At 40.9% G+C, this 19,955-nt stretch overlaps 1 protein-coding gene across 1 annotated transcript in view; it reads left to right on the top strand.

The window, feature by feature from the left end:
• The window catches only part of LOC122815439 (serine/threonine-protein kinase NLK2-like), a 448,006-nt gene that overhangs the window by 252,671 nt on the left and 175,380 nt on the right, over positions 1-19,955 (top strand). The window contains exon 7 of the mRNA XM_044087930.1: positions 4,876-4,977. Coding sequence (XP_043943865.1) covers positions 4,876-4,977 — 102 coding nt within the window. The remainder of the gene's footprint in view (positions 1-4,875; positions 4,978-19,955) is intronic.

Below are 19,955 nucleotides of genomic sequence, written 5' to 3'. Positions count from 1 at the left end.
AAAATATATAATATGGTACCATAAATACTTATTTGCTTATTTTAAAAACATGCATAGCTCGAAGGCTTTCCTGATGTGTGCACATTCACTGTAAAAAACTTCTTAATTTTAAAATACAAGCCAAAGAAACTTTGTTATTCAAACCAGGAGCCCTATACAATTGTAACTTTAACTGCGAAATCAACTCCTGCCTTTCCAACAGGAGTTGAAGTGGGCCCCCTTTAACATCAGGCATGATTTGATCTAATACTCTAAAAACAAAGGAGTGTGCAGTGTGTTGGTCACAGTGCTAAGCTAGAGCATTTTCCAACTTGTTTTTTCTTATACTATACAGATGCTCGTAAATCCTGTCTTTAAGTTTCCTGTCACTTTTGCCCATGTAAAACGCAGGGCAAAGCTGACATGAGGCAAGGTAAACCACTGACTTAGATGAACAAGTGTACCTTCCTTCAAGATTGTATATCCTGTTGTTAATGGCAACACTGCTCCCAGTTGCTAGAGGTCTACAAAACTTATAAGACTCGCATTTGAATGTCCCAACAATTCTGCATCTAGCTTTTTTACTCATTTCCATTATACCCTTTAAGTTGTTACCCCTTTTGTATATTACTGTTGGTCTATCGCCTAACTTGTCAGTTAAATCCATCTCAAAGGTAAACACACTCCAGTTCCTTTGTAAAACTGACCTTATTGCTTCAGCCTCCAAACTAAATACTGTAATGAAACTCATCAGATGTTTTGACTTCTGGTCATCAAAGACAATCTCTTTACGGGGGGACTCAAACCAGTTGTTTCACCTTCAACCTTATCCAAAACACCACGGTGCCCTGTCAGTATAGGTTTGCAAATACCTGCTTTCCTTTTACTCCAAACTTCCTCAAAAATATCTAATACCAACACCTCAGGGTACCCTCTCATCAAAAACATTCCCTTGAGTAATTCACATTCCTCAAGAAATCTGTCCTCTCTTGTTACCATACGTGCAGCTCAGACCATTTGGCCCTTTACTACAGATTTCTTCTGGTACTGGGGGTGGGCACTCGTATAGTGTAACATACAGTTAGAGTAAGTTTCCTTATGATGAATGGCTGCCACAAAACACTTATTAGAAACATCCTTACTTAACTCTATATCCAAATACGTAATCTTTTCATCGGTGCACTTATGAGTGAATTTCAAAAACTCACTGTTACCATTGATTCCCTCCAAGAAGCTGTCCACCTCTAAACTAGTCCCATCAAACAAAATAAAGACATCATCTAAAAACCTTGTGTAAAACTTGATCCTCGTTTGGTTTTCAGGTACATTCAATATATAACGGTGTTCCCATTGGGCCATTACAAGATTCGAAAAACTGGCCCCACAGGGGGAAACCATAGCCACCCCCACCTTTTGCAAATACATATCGTTATCAAACATCACAAAGTTGCTACCTAAAATGATGTCCAGCAATTCCTGAATCAAACGTACTTCCCCTCCATCAGCACCATGTGCCAACATCCGTTCTACTACCCATTCTATACCTAAAGCATGCAGGATTGAAAAATATAAATCAATGACATCCACAGTTAAGAATTTCATATTTTCATGGTAAGGAAAACTTTCAATAGCTGCCAAGAAAGACCAAGAGTCTTTACATATCTGAGACTCTTTCCTCACATATTTCTTTAAAATATTGTCTACCAATTTGGCCATAGCATAAGTAATAGAAGACCTAGCATTACCCAAAACCCACATAGGGGGGTTTGAAATATCGTTATGAAACTTTGGCAGTCCAAACAAACTAGGAATTTTTGGTGAAACAACTGTTAAATAATTTAACATTCCCAAATCAATAGTCCCCTCTAAAAACAAGTCATTCAAGAAGACATTAATGCGTTTGTAAGCAATGTTTAGCTCATTCAGACTAGATGATTCATACGTGTAATCACCTAACACAGTCCTCATTTTTTCGTTGTATTCATTTATATCCATTAAAACTAGACCCCCACCTTTGTGTGGTTTTAAGACACGCACTGGTAGCAATTTGATGCTTGCAAAGCTTCCCTCTCCCTTTTGGAGAGGTTAGAACAACCACCATTCACCTGTTTCCCACATATATTTCTTATATCCATTTCACACAAGTGCTCATATAAGCTCAACATGGGATGTGTAGGGGGGTTAAATGTACTAGGAACCCTTATATCAGTGTTTAAACTATCAAAGTTACATAAAGATATTTCGAACCCCCCTATGCGGTTTTTGGCTAATGCTAGGTCTTCTGTTACTTATGCTATGGCCAAATTGGTAGACAATATTTTAAAGAAGTATGTGAGGAAAGAGTCTCAGATATGTAAATACTCTTGGTCTTTCTTGGCAGCTATTGAAAGTTTTCCTTACCATGAAAATATAAAATTCTTAACTGTGGATGTCATTGATTTATATTTTTCAATCCCGCATGCTTTAGGTATAGAATGGGTAGTCGAACGGATGTTGACACATGGTGCTGATGGAGGGGAAGTACGTTTGATTCAGGAATTGCTGGACATCATTTTAGGTAACAACTTCATGATGTTTGATAACGATATTTACTTGCAAAAGGTGGGGGTGGCAATGGGTTCCCCCTGTGGGGCCAGTTTTTCGAATCTTGTAATGGCCCAATGGGAACACCGTTATATACTGAATGTACCTGAAAACCAAACGAGGATCAAGTTTTACACAAGGTTTTTAGATGATGTCATTATTTTGTTTGATGGGACTAGTTTAGAGGTGGACAGCTTCTTGGAGGGAATCAATGACAACACTGAGTTTTTGAAATTCACTCATAAGTGCACCGATGAAAAGATTATGTATTTGGATATAGAGTTAAGTAAGGATGTTTCTAATAAGTGTGTCATCATAAGAAAACTTACTCTAACTGTATGTTACACTATATGAGTGCCCACCCCCAGTACCAGAAGAAATCTGTAGTAAAGGGCCAAATGGTCCGAGCTGCATATATGGTAAGAAGACAGAACAGATTTCTTGAGGAATGTGAATTACTCAAGGGAATGTTTTTGATGAGAGGGTACCCTGAGTTGTTGGTATTAGATATTTTTGAGGAAGTTTGGAGTAAAAGGAAAGCATGCATTTACATACTTATATTGACAGGGCACCGTGATGTTTTGGATAAGGTTGAAGGTGAAACAACTGGTTTGAGTCCCCCCTGTAAAGAGATTGTCTTTGATGACCAGAAGTCAAAACATTTGATGAGTTTCATTACAGTATTTAGACTGGAGGCTGAAGCAATAAGGTCAATTTTACAAAGGAACTGGAGTGTGTTTACCTTTGAGATGGATTTAACTGACAAGTTAGGCGATAGACCAACAGTAATATACAAAAGGGGTAACAACTTAAAGGGTATAATGGAAATGAGTAAAAAAGCTAGATGCAGAATTGCTGGGACATTCAAATGTGAGTCTTGTAAGTTTTGTAGACATCTAGCAGCTGGGAGCAGTGTTGCCATTAACAACAGGATATACAATCTTGAAGGAAGGTACACTTGTTCATCTAAGTCAGTGGTTTACCTTGCCTCATGTCAGCTTTGCCCTGCGTTTTACGTTGGCAAAACTGACAGGAAACTTAAAGACAGGATTTACGAGCATCTGTATAGTATAAGAAAAAACAAGCTGGAAAATGCTCTAGCTTAGCACTGTGACCAACACCCTGCACACTCCTTTGTTTTTAGAGTATTAGATCAAATCATGCCTGATGTTAAAGGGGGCCCATTTCAACTCCTGTTGGAAAGGCAGGAGATGATTTGGCAGTTAAAGTTACAATTGTATAGGGCTCCTGGTTTGAATGACAAAGTTTCTTTGGCTTGTATTTTAAAATTAAGAAGTCTTTTATGGTGAATGTGCACACATCAGGAAAGCCTTAGGGCTATGTATGTTTTTAAAATAAGCAAATAAGTATTTATGGTACCATATTATATACTTTTTATTTTTAACATGTATTTATATGTGTGTTTAAACTGGAGGAATGTATTTTATTTCACTTTTGAGGAACCTGTTTCTTTAAAGTGGTTTCCTTACCAATTAATCAATTTGTACAACAAATGGTTTAGATGAAGTATAAATGGAGCTGGATGTAGTAGTTTATTTTATCTTGTTGTCTGAAGAAGTTTGGCTACTAGCTGTACGAAAAGTGATTCGAATAAAATTGTGTGCTTAACTTTTACATTTTATGGATTTTGTTGGACTTCGCAGTTTTCACCTTCCAGTCGCCACTTTTGCTGGTTTTTTGGGTTTGTTCTTTGGTTTCGTCAGTCTGATCTGTGGTAAATGGTTGCATAGTGAGGGGAGGGGTCTGACACAAGTTGTTTTAAGAATGATTGCTATAATGTGGCGAGATTAATATGACACATTTTGAGTAAAGAGCTGTTCAGCTATTGAGGGGGGTTATGAGGGGGAGGCTGGCTGGGGTTCTACTTACTAAAGAATGGATTGGTACAGCAGTTTATTATGTCATTAGTGCTGAAACATGAAGGGAAAAGTTATGATCTCATTACCTAGTGTTGATGGAACTTCTGGAGCATGCAAGGGGGCTTTCCATAATAAGGCACTGAGCAACAGAGGGTAGAAGAGAGAAGGACCTGCCTTAATGGAGGGGGGGGGGGGGACACAGAAATTTGGATAAGGTATGCATTTAACACAAAGGCAGAAAAAGTTTCTTGAATCATACAGAGGAATGGGCTGTAGAGGATGTTCAGGATGGTGCTGTTTAAGAAGCATTAGAATTATTTGTAAACTTTTTCCTTCATTGTCATTGTAGTTTGCTGCTTTTTCCTCTCTCGGATACATATGTGAAAATCACCTGTCATGTCTTGTATTCCTGTTTTGTCTTTTTCCATTATAGCTGGATCTTATTACAGATTTGCTGGGAACTCCACCACTGTATGCTATGCGGTCTGCCTGTGAGGGGGCCAAAGCTCATATTCTGCGTGGGCCACACAAGCCGGTAAGAATGTCATAGTCTGCTGTTCCTTCTTGAGTCTTTTAAATCCCTGTTGAAATGTCTGCACTCTTTCTTTTTCTTTTTTTTAAATATACTTCAGGGATTCTCACCCATTATTTTGTATGCCTCATGTGTTGCTACTTCTTCTGGACATTCAGTTTCTGGGCATAATTGATATTTGCACTTGGACAAAAAAGTGCCAATATTCTGTTCTTTATGCAATATTTATTCAGTTTTATTTACTCATCTAGTGTAATGTAGACATATAAAGACATGCATCTGGAGTGTTTCTCCCCATCCCTTCTCTGAAAATTGGCTAGTTCCAAGGCCGACTTTCCTAGTAAACAAATGTTAAATAAGTAAATAAATTGCAGAGTGCCGACAAGCTGGAAAAAAAAGACTGAAAACCTGGAGAAGACCGAATCTTAAAAATTGCTCTTCTTCTTAAAACTTCTTTTTGCTGGGGGAGCATGCCCCCCTGCATCACCTATGTGGGGGAAAGCCCCCACACCCATGAATATATATGTACCAACTCCAAGATCGACATACCTTGGATAAAAGGGGACATTCCAAGAAATGGCATCTAGGACTTTGTATATACAAGTGTGATCTTTCAGCCATTCAATCTCAATATTTCGGGACTTGATCTAGTGTGTCCCCACATTTCATATGGATACCATTCCAGTAACCTATAGGTCTTACAATCCCCTCCAGTTGATGTAAGAGTATTTGCAGTGGTAGGAGATATGGTTGTTTAAGTTGCAGTTTATTTTTGATGTAGTCTTATAGTTTTACCTCAACATGTTGCTCTTCAGATTTATTATATTATTTATTATTATAATAATATGGTGAGCAACCCATCTAAATACCAAAAAGGGTCCAGCTTCTTAGTTTTGCCATCCAGTTTTATGCTCTGTGGCACACCCAGTGGGGCTGCGGTGGTCAGCAAAGAGGGTCAAAAAAGCAGGGTGGTTGTTAATGAAGGTATTGCTAACACTGCAGCATCTTCTTCTGCTCATGTAAATTCTAATTTGGATGAGGTTTTTTTCTAATTGCCTTGCTTCACTTCCTAATCCGTTCAATCCTTCTACCAGTATGCCTGCTACAGTGGGCAATTTTGACGTATCTATGATGTTTAGTGAGTTGAAAAACAACTTAATCAAATGAAAGGACTACATTGGGGCATTTTTTTCTAATGAGTGTAAGTGTTCATAGAGTGCCAAGAGGCCTGACAGTCACTAGAATACCTGCAGGAAATGATTTACCTGTTGGTTTAATCAATGCCTGGAAGGATTTCATTCATAAAACTGGGGCTACAGTGTATGGAATTATTACTAGGGTACAGCAGACAGCAAGTGAATGAACTCTGTAGTGTTATTAAATGCCAGTATCAAAAACTGAAGTCTAACACTCTTCTGTTGTGAATTTTGATGCTCAGTTTGCATTGATTCAACACAAGCTGATCCAGGAGATTGAGGCTTAAAAGAAACAGAAACTCAAACTTTTGAGTGAGATAAAAAGTATTATGAGCAAGTAAGGGTTTATAGTACATCCATTTCTTCCAGTAATCTGAGCAATGCAGAAGGCGTCATTAATCCCACTGAGGTGATCACTGATAAACATGATTATGTCAGACAGCCTGAACCCCAAGAAATGGAGGAACAGCAATGTGTACCCCATTATGAAGGTGATTCTTGCAATCAGCACATCAGGAACAACAATTTTAATAAGCAGCAACCGTTTTTTCAAGCAGTGGAAGTATATAAACCAAGACACAGGTGTGATCAACAGGTCATAGACACAAGTAGTAGCCCCACCCATACAGAATGTGAACTTTCAAAAAAACAAGGGCTGGAGTCAGGAAAACTACCACCACAATTTAAATGTATTATGTCCTTGGAAGACAGTTTCACGATTGTTAATTTGTCCCATTGCAAACTGAATGACATTGATGTACGGCTGCTGAGAAGGGTTACTTTTATGCCAGCTGCTCGATCAAATCTAGAGGATGCTTTAAATAGTTTGTGTGATTATTTCAGGAAGTTGAATTTGATATATTATGTATGCAAATGTGCTACTTCATACTAACAAATGAAAGAGACAAATGTAGTCTCTGTTGCATGTTGAGCAGTTTTACACGGAGGTCAGATGGATTGATATTTTCAAAATGTATATATTCATTAATTCTTTAATAGAAGAAGGGTTATGTGATGGCCTTTTCGATGCAGACCTGGATAGTTATTTCACAGTCAAAAATCCAAAGGGGAGACATAATTTTGACTTACCAAAAATAAGAACTTGGACAGGCAATTAGTGGAAGATGGAATCCATGTCCATATATATGCACAAGTATTTATAACAAGCAATTAAACTTGATTCTTCTTATATATAAGTTTCTTTTGATTTTATCAGACGTTTGAATTCACTGTCAGTTATGGATTCAGGCTTACTAGGTACTATAGATGTCCAATCACTGTATACTAGATTACCTAATGGTATTGTTTTTGAGGTTGTTAGAAGAGAATTGTCTTTTTGCCAAGAACTTCCTAATTTAGACTTGATTTTAATTATGGCTGTAGTAGGCTACAGTTTTGAATTAGATTTGTTTTTTTTTTAGAATTTTATTCTCCTTTCTTAGACAAATGAAGTGACAATAGAGCTGCTATGGCTGCTTGATATTCATTGTGTTACACTGCTGCAGTCATTACACTTGGGTTATCCTGCCGTCAGGCAGTCCTGCAGTCGGCCAGAGTGCCAAAGTCTTGGTCCGGCTTCGGTTGCTGTCGCTTCTTCCCTGACATCAGTGAGCCAGGGGTATATAAGATGTATCCAACGCCATTTTCTTCAGTCTTTCTTGCCGCACGGTGCCCGAAACAGAAGCAGTTCGCAAGTGCCGATCGGCCGACTCCTGAGATTTTCGAAGTCGAATTTCAGATCCGAAGTCTTCAATAAAGCTAAGTACTCCGTTGGGGAAACTTTTTTCTTGCCTCAGACCGATGTCAGAAAAAGTTAATAATTGTATTTCTTGTGGGAAGCAAATACCTCATAAGGACTTCCACTCTTACTGTTTTCCATGCCTAGGCCCTGATCACGACGTCACTAGTTGTTGGTTTTGTGCTAGATTTAACAAACGCACTATAAAAAGACGTTTTGATTTTGCTTTGCACTACTTTGGCCGAAGGTTCAATTATACCATGCCGTCGGATCAACCGACGACTTCAATACCGAAAAAAACGCAAAGACAAGGATAAAGACAGGCATCCGAGGTCCAAAACCGACGATGAAACCTCTTCTAGGCCAGTCGCCATTTTGCCAGTTCTCAGTGAGGCGCTTTTACAGACCCTGACACCCTCTACCTCAGAGCCACAGGCTGCTTCCGAATCCCACGTGGAGACAACTAGGCCTCTGGAAACTCAAGGTATTGGGCCTACGGAAACTAATCCCTCAGATTGGTCCGGAGCCGCTGAGTAGGCATCGGCTTCTGATGGTGTTTTCAGACTTCACAACTTACCATTAAAACAACAGCCAAGACAAAGGTACCATTAAAGACAAAGAAACAAGTACAGCATTCTCCTGGACAGTCCTCCATGCCTAAGAAACAGATGCTTAAAATGGCCGAAGACCTCATTACTCTAATCAGGGGTTCCCATCACCCTCCTGAGAAAAGGCCTAGGCAGGATAAAGACTATGATTCCTCTGATCAGGTTTCCATTTCCTCTGATTCCTCTTCAGACCAGGGATACTCTCAACCCCCCTATGAGGACTCTGATGCTGAAGAATCTATCCCTTCAGCCTCTCCTCCTGAGGATTATTCTTTTAGGGAAACTTTACATACCATGAGGGAGCATTTCCATTGGGAAAGTCAGGATTACTCAGAATCCAAGAAAACGCTCAGGGATTTCCTTTTATTGCCTCAGCACAGGCCGCTGGCTATTCTGCCTGTGCTAGACATTGTGGATGATGTATTCTCTGAATCCAGCTTATCTCCTGATTCTTTGCCCCCTGCTCCAGCCAAGTCAGACAGGTACTATAGAGCCCCCTGACTCTTACAAGTTTCTTTACAAAAACCCTTCTGCTGATCCAGAAACTATTTCCCAGGGTCCAAAAGGGGTTAAGGATTCCATTGCAAATAATCCAGTACCCTCTGATAGAGATTCCAGAGCTTTGGATAGATGGGGGAAGAAAGTATACACTTCTACAACCTTAGCAGTAAGAGCTTTAAATTGCCAGTTTCACATGCTTAAGTACCAACAATATTTAATGGCTCAGTTAAAACAGAAAATGCTAGCAAGCTCAGAAGCTCCTGATTGTAAAGAAATGCAGGATTTATTGCATGCAGTTGAACAGGTGGGAAAACATACTCTGCAATGTGGTTTTGATTCTTTAGAGGCCTCTTGTAGAGCCGCAGTTGCAAGTTCTGTGATTTGAAGACATGCTTGGTTAAAAGAACAGAGTTTACCTGATCATGTTAAGGCAAAATTATTGGATGCTCCTTTACAGCATGATACCTTGTTTGGTGTTAAGGCAGAAGAGGTGTTAAAGAAAATGGAGGATAAAGCTAAATCTGTGCAAACAGTCAAGGATTTCTTACAGGTACAGCCACCTTGGTTTAGCAGAAATTGGCCAACAAAGAATTGGTCCTTTCCAGTGTCAGACAGGCCACAGAGAGGCAGATACAGACGCACAAGAGGCAGATCTCAACCCCAAGGCTCAAACAGACAACAACAGTGGGGCACCTCAACCCCAAAAGGAGGTGAGGACAAATCTCAACCTTACAGGAAACAGTCACAATGACTTTCCCCTTCGTACGCCAAGCACGTCCCTTTTGGAAGCCCCCTTAAGGGGGAAACTAGCACTTTTTTCTCAAAACTGGCAAGCAATCACCCAAGACAAATGGGTTCTGAATATTGTGTCTCAAGGTTACAGGTTCCACTTTTATACTTTACCAAGGCTAAAAGGAATGCCAGACCTGCCACAAAATCAATGGGCAGAGGCACAGAAACAAATTTCAGCCCTCATGGACATGAGAGCTATTCAAAAAGTACCACAACAGGAACAAGGACAAGGATTTTACTCGAGGCTCTTCCTGGTCTCCAGAAAGGACAAGGCCTGGAGGCCCATACTAGACCTTTCAATTCTGAATACTTACCTGGATACTCCAATTCAAAATGTTGACATTATAGCAGCTTCTACCCATGCTGGGCAAGAAGGCTTGGCTTGTTACGCTGGACCTCAAAGAGGCATACCTGCATGTCCCTATCAGACAAAATTGCAGAAAATTCCTCAGATTCAAAGCTGGTACAATGCACTACCAATTCTCTGCACATCCCTTTGGCTTATCTACTGTGCCCAGGGTCTTCACAAAGTGCCTGGCACCAGTAATTGCATTTTGCGGACAAAAAGGAATTCAAATATATCCATACCTGGACGACTGTCTCATTCAAGCAGAGACAAAGGACATTCTTGTACAGCATCTGGCATTTGTAAAAAGGTTGCTAATTTCTCTAGGGTACACAGTAAATGAAAGGAAGTCAAAACTAGTGCCCTCGCAACAGATTATATTCCTGGGTGCCAGCTTAAATACAATGGCCCAGATGGCTTACCTCACGCCAGACAAACAAGTTCAACTAACTCAATATTTTCAATTACTGGCAAAAAAGTCCCATCTCCCTGCAAGAAACATTCTGCAGGCCCTGGGATTCATGGCATCCTGCATTCTACTAATACCATATGCCAGACTACATATGAGGAAATTACAATGGTACCTAAAAAGTGTTTGGACTCAACACTCTCACAGTTTAGAAGCAGTAATACCAGTGATACCCTGCCTACAACAGGAGTTTCGATGGTGGGCACAGGTATGTCACCTAAACAAGGGTCAGCCTTTTACCCAACCAACAGCCAGGCAAACTCTAACAACAGATGCTTCGGATTACGCCTGGGGAGCACACATGGCAGGAAAATGCATTCAGGGCAAGTGGACCACAGACCAGTTGCATCTTCACATCAATCAGAAAGAGATGTTGGCTGTTCAAAATGCCCTAACAGCTTTCAAGGACCTTCTACATCCAGGACAATTACTACTAAAGACAGACAACACCACAGTAATGTGGTACATAAACAAGCAAGGGGGCACTCATTTTTATCCCCTATGCAGGCAAGCCATGACCTTGTGGAACACAGCTCTAACGTATCAAGTTCACCTGCAAGCACAATTCCTGCCAGGAAAGAAAAATACTCTGGCAGATGATCTAAGCAGAAATATCATGGACCCTCATGAATGGAAGTTGAATCCACAAATCTTCAGCATGGTAATGCAAAAATGGGGATGCCCAGATATAGATCTGCTTGCCTCCCCACTGAATTGCCAACTACAAAAATTCTGCACAAGGTCTTATCACAAACAAGCGTGGAAAGTGGATGCTCTCCTGTTCAGCTGGAAAAACCTAAAAGTTTATGCCTTCCCGCCACTGCCTCTCCTTTCAAAGGTACTCCTAAAAGCCAGGCAAGAAAAACCACAGATGATACTGATTGCTCCAGACTGGCCATGCACTGGTACCCTATCTTAAGGAACTTGGCTCAAGGACCACCATGGATTTTGCCTCAAATTCCACACCTTCTGACTCAACAAAACGATCAGATCCTGCACGGTCAGCTCAAAACCCTAAACCTAGCTGCATGGCAGATACATTAGCCAAACAGGCAACACCTCTCTCTAAAGTTGTTATGGATGTCATTTTGGAGGCCAGGAGGCCTAGCACCAGGAAAGCTTACTCAGAAAAATGGAAGAGATTCTGCACCTGGAACCAGCCTCAAAACCTTGACCCTCTTGCTCCAAACATTCCTCAGATTTTACAATACTTAACTGAGATGCTGGACAGAGGTCTATCCTTCTCATCAATTAAGATCCACGCCTCTGCCATTTCGGCACATTACAACACGGCTCCTCCTTTATTCTCTCATCCCTTGCTAAAGCAGTACCTCAGAGGGGCTAAAAACATAAGACCACCCCGGAGAGCACCAACACTGACTTGGGACCTCAATTTCGTTTTGGAAAAACTGACCCTGCCACCTTTTGAGCCAGCCAATACAGCCGATCAAAAATTTTTATCATGAAAAACAGCTCTGCTCCTGGCAGTAACTTCAGCATGAAGAATCTCAGAGCTACAGGCATTAATGGCAGTGGAACCTTTTATAGTTTTTCATCAGGACAGGGTTTCTTTAAGGACAAACCCTACCTTTATGCCAAAGGTGATAACTAGTTTGGCTCTCAACCAAACCATCCATTTGCCAACTTTTTATCCAAACCCCCAAAATAAAGGGGAGAAACTTCTGCATTCTTTGGACATACACAGGCAGCTACGCTTCTACTTGGACAAAACAAAAAGCTTTCAGGAAAACTGAGCAACTGTTTGTAGCATATGCTGCAGGATCACAGGGCAAGGCTATCTCAAAGCAGACTGTATCCAAATGGATAGGACACTGTATTCGTTACTGCTACACACAGCATGGAAAATCAGTCCCAAATACCATTAGGCCACATTCCACCAGGACAACAGCCACTTCAACAGCCTTTCTCAGAGGGGTACCTGCCAAGGAAATTTTGGAGGTTGCAACTTGGAGTTCAGTGCACACCTTTACCAAGCATTACCACCTGCCTCTTTACTCTAAATCCAGAGCAGGATTTGCCACTGCAGTTCTGCAGGGCCTCATAGCCAATCCTAACTCTTTATAGACCAGCCACCCAACCTTAGCTTTGGGATTCTACCCAAGTGTAATGACTGCAGCAGTGTAACACGATGAACATAGTACAGTTTTGTACCTACCATAAATGTAGATGTTTGAGTGTTCACACTGCTGCAGTCCAGGTTACCCTCCCTCCATCCCCTCTGAACTAGCTGGACCTATCTATACCTTTCTATCCTATACAACCTTTGTGGTGTATTTGCTTGTAACTGAAGGTATTGTTTTTATTTTATATGTATATTTTTTATTAGCAATATATATTGCCTACCTATTGGGGGCACATGACATCTGGAGCAAGAAAAACTGAAGAAAATGGCGTCGGATGCATCTTATATACCCCTGATGCACTGATGTCAGGGAAGAAGCGACAGCAACCGACGCCGGACCAAGACTTTGGAACTCTGGCCGACTGCAGGACCGCCTGACGGCAGGATAACCCAAGTGTAATGACTGCAGCAGTGTGAACACTCCAACATCTACATTTATGGTAGGTACAAAACTGTACTTTTGTCAACATGTTTATGTCTAGTTGGGTAAGTGAATTTATACACAAATCAGCTTTCAATACATATATCAGTTTTTTTATAAATGTTTTATTGGTGACATGTTTGGTTATGCAAAGAACTGTAAATATGTTCAGATTATTCATGGAATATGGGAATAATGTTAGTGAATATTTGAAATGCACTTTCACTTATGATGTTTTGTCTGTCAGGTTTCTTAGATTTGGTTTTATACAAATCCAAAGGAATTTTTATTAACTAAACTTTATCTATCTAAGCTGTGACAGCATCCATCCCCCAAAAATAAAAGAAAATGGGGTCAAGGGTCAGTTGATCAGGATTAATAGGTTAACTAATAGTGACCATTTGTATGAAAAAGAGAGTGCAGCTATGCTGAATAGATTTCAAAAAAAGAGTTTACTCTACCAAGATATTAACTGATGTTTTATCAGAAGTTAAAGCTAAATTAAGTTCAGATTATAGATTGTGAAGGTCAGCATAAGCACGATCAGTGACGAGTTTGTTTTGGCAATGTTATTAAAAACTTCAGAAAATGAATGAAGCATTAAAACGTAAATTAAGGTAAATTTGAAAATTTTGAGCAGTTTTCCTGATATTGAAAAGGTGGTGGGAGAAGTTACTAGGTTTATAAGGAAGTGGGGAAGAAACCTTAAAGATATTTATTTTGTTTTATTTTACATTTGTTAACCGGGAGAGTCCAACTGGATAGAAGTCCATTTTCTGCAGAGGCCTGGGGAGAAAAGCTCCAAGAGATACAGTTTTATAGTTAACACACAGTACATTAAATGCTAGTAAGAGGCAGGTTACACAAATGTTAGCAAAAGACAATCATATGGTAATTATTTTGAGACATAGAGCAAAAATGGAAGGGAGTACATTGGACAACATTCACGAGATACATTTCTTTCACCTCGAGGGAAGCTGGAAGTGCAATTAGTGCCTTAAATTTAAGGCATTACTGCTTGTTTTGTATACATTATAGGTCTGTAGCTAAACTATGAATCTGGTTGATAGGAATGTAGTGTGCACTAGACAGGGGTGAGACAGGAAGCATAGTCTGTTATTCATGAAGTGAGTTTTAAGTAGTTTCTTGAATTGGGTTGAGGAGTTGTTGCCTGTTATATGGTCAGGAAGGAAGTTCCAGATTTTAGAAGTATAGTGGCTGTAGACGGATTTTCCTGCCTCATTGTTAAATTTGGTAATCTTAAGGAGGTTTTGGGTGCTAGATCTTAAGGTTCTGGTGGTGGTGTAGGGTTGAAGTTGTTGTAGAGCTGGAGTGTTGTCTGAGTGATGTAATAATTTGTGTGCAAGTGATAGTTGATTGAATTGAAGTATTAGTGGGAGTGCTAACCAATTGAGTTTTCTGAGGCATTCACAGTGATGTGTTCTAAAGGAAGAACCTGTAGCAAATCTAGCTATCTTATTATAACAGCTGTCGAGTTTGTTTAAGTCAGTTTTGCAGAGATTGGTAAGAACAGGGGAGGCATAGAGTAAGGTGGATAATAGGTGTGTCCTGGCTATTGTTATTTTGGAGTGGTTGGAGAGAAATTGTTTGTTTCGATAGAGTAGACCAAGTTTTTTATGAACTTTTTTTATGGTTAGGGAAATGTGTAGGTCAAGTCTAAGGTGATTGTCACTTTCCATGCCTAGCAGTTTGGTATGATTGGTGGGGGTGATGGTGGTATTGTTACTTGAGGAGATTATAAAGCTATCTGAGGGGTTATGGATCTGTGGGAGCTCAAGAGGAGTAATTTTGTTTTAGCTGGTTAAGAATGAGGTTTTGATTGGTGATCCAAGTTTCGGCTAGGGAAAAGCATTCTTGTGTTTGGGAGAGGAGGTGGTCTAGTGTCTTGGCTGCACATATGATGGTGGTACTGTCTGCATATTGCACTATTGAGGCTTTGAGAATGTTGGCTGGGAGTTGATTAGTAAATAGAGTGAAAAGCAATGGACCCAGGATGGAGCCTTAGGGAACTCCTAGGAAGACATGCAGTGAGGGAGAGATTTGGTTTTGCCATATTACAGCTTGCTGCCTACCATATAGATAGCTCTTAAACCAAGAAATAGCAGAGATACTAAGGTTTATGGTTGACCATGTCAAAAGCTTTGGATAAATTTAAGAATGTAGCCGATAACAAGCAGTCTGTTATATCTGTGATTATTGATGGTATTAGTAAATGAGGTAAGTGTGGTGGAGGTGCTATGGACGGGTCTGAAGCCATGCTGCTGTGTGGATAGTAGTTTATTTTCTAGGAGGTTCTTCATTAATTGCATATGTACTACTCTCCCCAGAAGTTTTGATAATGGGGGTAATATTGCTATAGGGCGATAGTTATTGAGTTCGAGAGAGCTACCTCCTTTGTGCAGTGAAATTATATGAGATATTTTCCAAAACTGGGGTAATTTACATTCAGAGATGGATCTGTTTGTTAGGATGGAGACAGGATAGGCTATAGCTTCTGCGGCTAGTTGAAGGTATTCAGTGGGTAGTTTATCAGCAGCTAGGGTGGTCAGTTTGAGTTCTAGGAGTAATTTTTGTATGGTCTTGGTAGGTACAGGGTTGAAGCTGAAGTTGAGGCCATTGATTAATATTTCTGGTGGAGAGGGTGTTGTTGTTGAAGTGGGGTTGTTGGAGTTAGGTTGGTTATTTGCAAGGTCTTGGATCGTTTCTATAAAGAATTTGTTGAACTGTCTGGGGATATTGTCATGGTTATTTGCTGTTTTTGGAGTGGGGGTGGATGTTTTTCCTGGATGTAATACAGAGTTGATTGCTGCCTAGATTTTTTTGGGTTGTTTATATGTTTATTCTGTATATTTTGGTAGTAGGAGATTGTCTGTTTTGATAAGTTTTTTGGCTTTGTTGCATAGTTCAAGGTATTTTTGTTTATCTAATTGAGATTTGCTTTTATGAAAGTTTGTCCAGGTTTTGTTTCTATTTTTGAGGAATGTTTTAGTATCTAGAGATGTTCTTCGTGTCTCTCTGTTAAAGTCATCACACTTGGGTTATCTGCCTGCAGGTAGCTCTCAGTCGGCCTGAATACCAGAGACTTAGTATTTCTGCATCAGATACTGTCGCTCCAGGACTGACGTCAGGTCATCAGGGGTATAAAAACAGGCAGCCGACGCCATTACATCAGTCTTTCTTGCCAAGGAGCCCAAAGCAGAAGCAGTTCACAAGTGCTGGTCGGCCGCTACCTGAATTTTCGTTTACAAATTGAATAATCCTGATGTCTTCAAAGCTAAGTACCCCATTGGGGATCCTTTTTTCTTGCTGTAACCAGTGTCAGAAAAAGTTAACAACTGTCTTGCCTGTGGAAAGCAAATACCACACAGAGATTTTCATTCTTACTGCGTCACTTGTTTAGCCCCAGACTACGATGTACCTCACTGTCAGATGTTCTTCGTGTTTCACTGTTGCAGTCATTACATTTCGGTTATCTGCCTGCAGGTAGCCCTCAGCTGGGCTGAATATCAAAGTCTTGGGTTCCTGCGTCGGATGCTGTCTCTTCTTCCATGACGTCAGGTCATCAGGGGTGTAAAACATGCAGCCGACACCATTACATCAGTCTTTCTTGCCGCGTGGTGCCCGAAGCAGAAGCATTTCGCAAGTGCCGGTCTGCCGACTCCTGAAAATTTCGTTTTCGAGTTTCAGAACTAAAGTCTTCAAAAAAGCTAAGAACCCCATTGGGGATTCTTTTTCTTGCTGTTAACCAATGTCAGTAAAAGTTAACAATTGTATTATGTGGAAAGCAAATACCTCATAAAGATTTAATTCGTACTACATTCCTTGCTTAGACCCAGACCACGACGTCCCTCGCTGTTGTTTTTGTGCCTTATTCAAACCCCGAACTGTTCGTCGTCGGTCAATTTTTGCAGCAAATTATTTTGGTACTCTGTTTAACTATCCAGAAATGGCTTCGGTAAGCCATCCGACTACTGACATTCTGAAAAAAGGTAAAGATAAAGACGGAGACAGACCGCATAGGTCCAAAACTGCCAGCAAGGTTTTCGTTAAGCCAGTCACCAGTTCGCCGGTACTCAGTGAGGTGCATTCGCAGCCCCTGATACCCGCTACTTCAGATTCGCAGGCCTCTGCTGAGACCCATTCGGAGTCCAGTATGCCGTGAGATGCTTCTTCGACTATGGAACCTGCTGATGTCTCTACCTTGGATGGGTCCAGAGCCACTGTTCAGGCACCGGCTTCTGAGAGTGTATTCAAGCCTACAGATTTGCATTTCAAACCGACGCCATCTTCTTCGTCAAGGCCTAAAACTCGACCCACACCTAGAAAACCAATGTCCAAACTCCATGGTCAGGCCCATATGCCTAAAAAACAAATGCTTAGAATGGCTGAAGACCTTATTTCTTTAATTAGGGGAAGCCAGGCTTCCCCCTCTTAAGAGACCTAGAACTGATTTTCCTTCTGATTCTTCTGATCAGGATTCTGAAATTTCTGTTTCTTCTGATTACCAGGATTTCTCCTTATCCACCTGTGAGGATCAGGTGCTGAGGATTCAGTTCCCTCTGCTTCCCCTCCAGAAGATTTTTCTTTTGATGAAACCTTGCACTCTCTTAGGGAGCATTTCCACTGGTTAAGCCAGGATTACTCTGACTCCCAAAAGAGGCTTAGGGAATTCTTGCTCCTCCCTCAACACAGGCCTTTAGCTATCCCTCCTGTTCTGGACATTGTAGATGATGCCTTCTTGGAATATAGCCTGGCCCCAGACTGTTTACCTCCAGCTCCCAGAAAACCTGACAAGTATTACAGAGTACCTGCTCTCACAAGTTCCTCTTCAAGAATCTTACTGCGGATCCAGAGACCATTTCCCAAGGACCAAAAGGCATTAAGGCTACTGCTGCCAAAAATCCTACCCCCTCTGATAGAGATTCCAGGGCCTTGGACAGATGGGGGAAGAAGGTATACACTTCTCCTACTTTGGCCATTAGGGCCTTAAATTGCCAGTTTCATATGTTAAAGTATCAGCAGCATATTATGGGATTATTTAAACAGAAAATGATGTTGATTCCTGACTGTGTTGAACATAAAGAATTACAGGATTTAATGCATTCTGCTGAACAAGTTGGTAAGCGTACTTTGCAATGTGGTTTTGACTCTTTAGAACCATCTTGCAGGGCTGCTGTCACTGGATCTGTACTTAGAAGGCATGCTTGGCGTAAGGAGCAATTTTTACCAGATCATGTTAAATCTAAATTACTGGATGCTCCCTTAAACCAAGACCGCCTGTTTGGCAACAAAGCAGAAGAAGTTCATAAAAAGATGGAGGAAAAAGCTAAATTAATGCAAACTGTTAAAGATTTCCTGGAAGTACAGCCTTCTAGATTTAGTAGGCATTGGCCTTCTAAGAATTGGTCCTTTCCAGACTCTTCCAGGCCTTCTCAGTCCAAACCCAAGAATAGCAGACCACCTAGGCTACAGTCTCAAGGTACACAAAGTCCTAAGCAGTGGGGGGCTCCCACTTCCAAAGCTGGAAGTAGTAAGACATCCCCTATGGAAAAATGTCACAATGACTTAACCTTAACTCTTCCAAGCCTTGCTGAACTGCCTGCTCCCTTAGGAAGAAAGCTTGCACTGCATGCAAAAAACTGGGAACTAATTACCCAGGACAAATGGGTTTTGAATATAGCTTCCCAAGGATACAGATTCCACTTCCACACTCTACCAACCTCAAACGGTTTGTCAGACCTACCCCCAAATCAGTGGGCAGAGCCTCAACAGCAGGTTCTCTCTCTTCTAAGTATCAGGGCTATTCAACCTGTCCCAGCAGAAGAAAAGGGACAAGGTTTTTATTCAAGACTTTTCCTGGTACCCAGAAAAGACAGCTCCTGGCATCCTATCCTGGATCTCTCTATTCAAAATACTTTTTTTGGTAATCCCAAAATTCAAGATGCTAACACTTCAACAGCTGCTTGCTTCCTATGCTAGGCAAAGATGCATGGTTGGCAACCTTAGACTTAAAGGGAGCTTAGCTGCACATTCCAATAAGGGAATCTTGCAGGAAATACCTACGCTTCAGAGCAGGCTCCATCCACTATCAGTCCTCTGCACTTCCCTTTGGCTTATTGACTGCACCCAGGGTATTCACAAATTGTCTAGCTCCAGCCATTGCATTTTGCAGGCAGAGAAATATTCAAATATACCCATGCTGGACGATTGTCTGATTTAGGCAGAAAGCCAGGAATTGCTATTAAAACATCTGGCATTCGTAAAGAACTTGTAAACTCACTGGGGTACATTATAATCTAAAATAAATCTCACCTGGTACCCTGCCAACAAATTGTATTCCTGGGAGCAAGCTTGAATACAACTTCCCAGATGGCTTTCCTCACTCCAGAGAAACAAGTTTATTTGACGACCTGCTTCAAACTACTGGCCACATAGACCCAGCTATCTACAAGGAAAATCCTGCAAGCCCTGGGGTTCATGGCCTGTAGCATTCTACTAATTCTATTTGCAAGACTACATATGAGGAAACTACAATGGTATTTAAAAAGCCTATAGTGTCAGCATTATCAGGACCTGGAATCAATGATTCCTCTCATTCTTTGTATAAAGACAGAGTTCCTTTAGTGGGCAGAGGCCTGCTACCGCAACAAGGGGCTCTCATTCACTCTACCCCCTGCCACCCAAACCCTAACAACAGACGCATCAGACTATGCATAGGGGGCTTACCTGGCAGGGCAGTGCATTCA

This window comes from Protopterus annectens, chromosome 11.part0 (assembly GCF_019279795.1).
Source record: "Protopterus annectens isolate FY-2018-M chromosome 11.part0, PAN1.0, whole genome shotgun sequence".
Classification (NCBI taxonomy): Eukaryota; Metazoa; Chordata; order Ceratodontiformes; family Protopteridae; genus Protopterus; species Protopterus annectens.
This window is presented reverse-complemented; position numbering and strand designations above follow the sequence as displayed.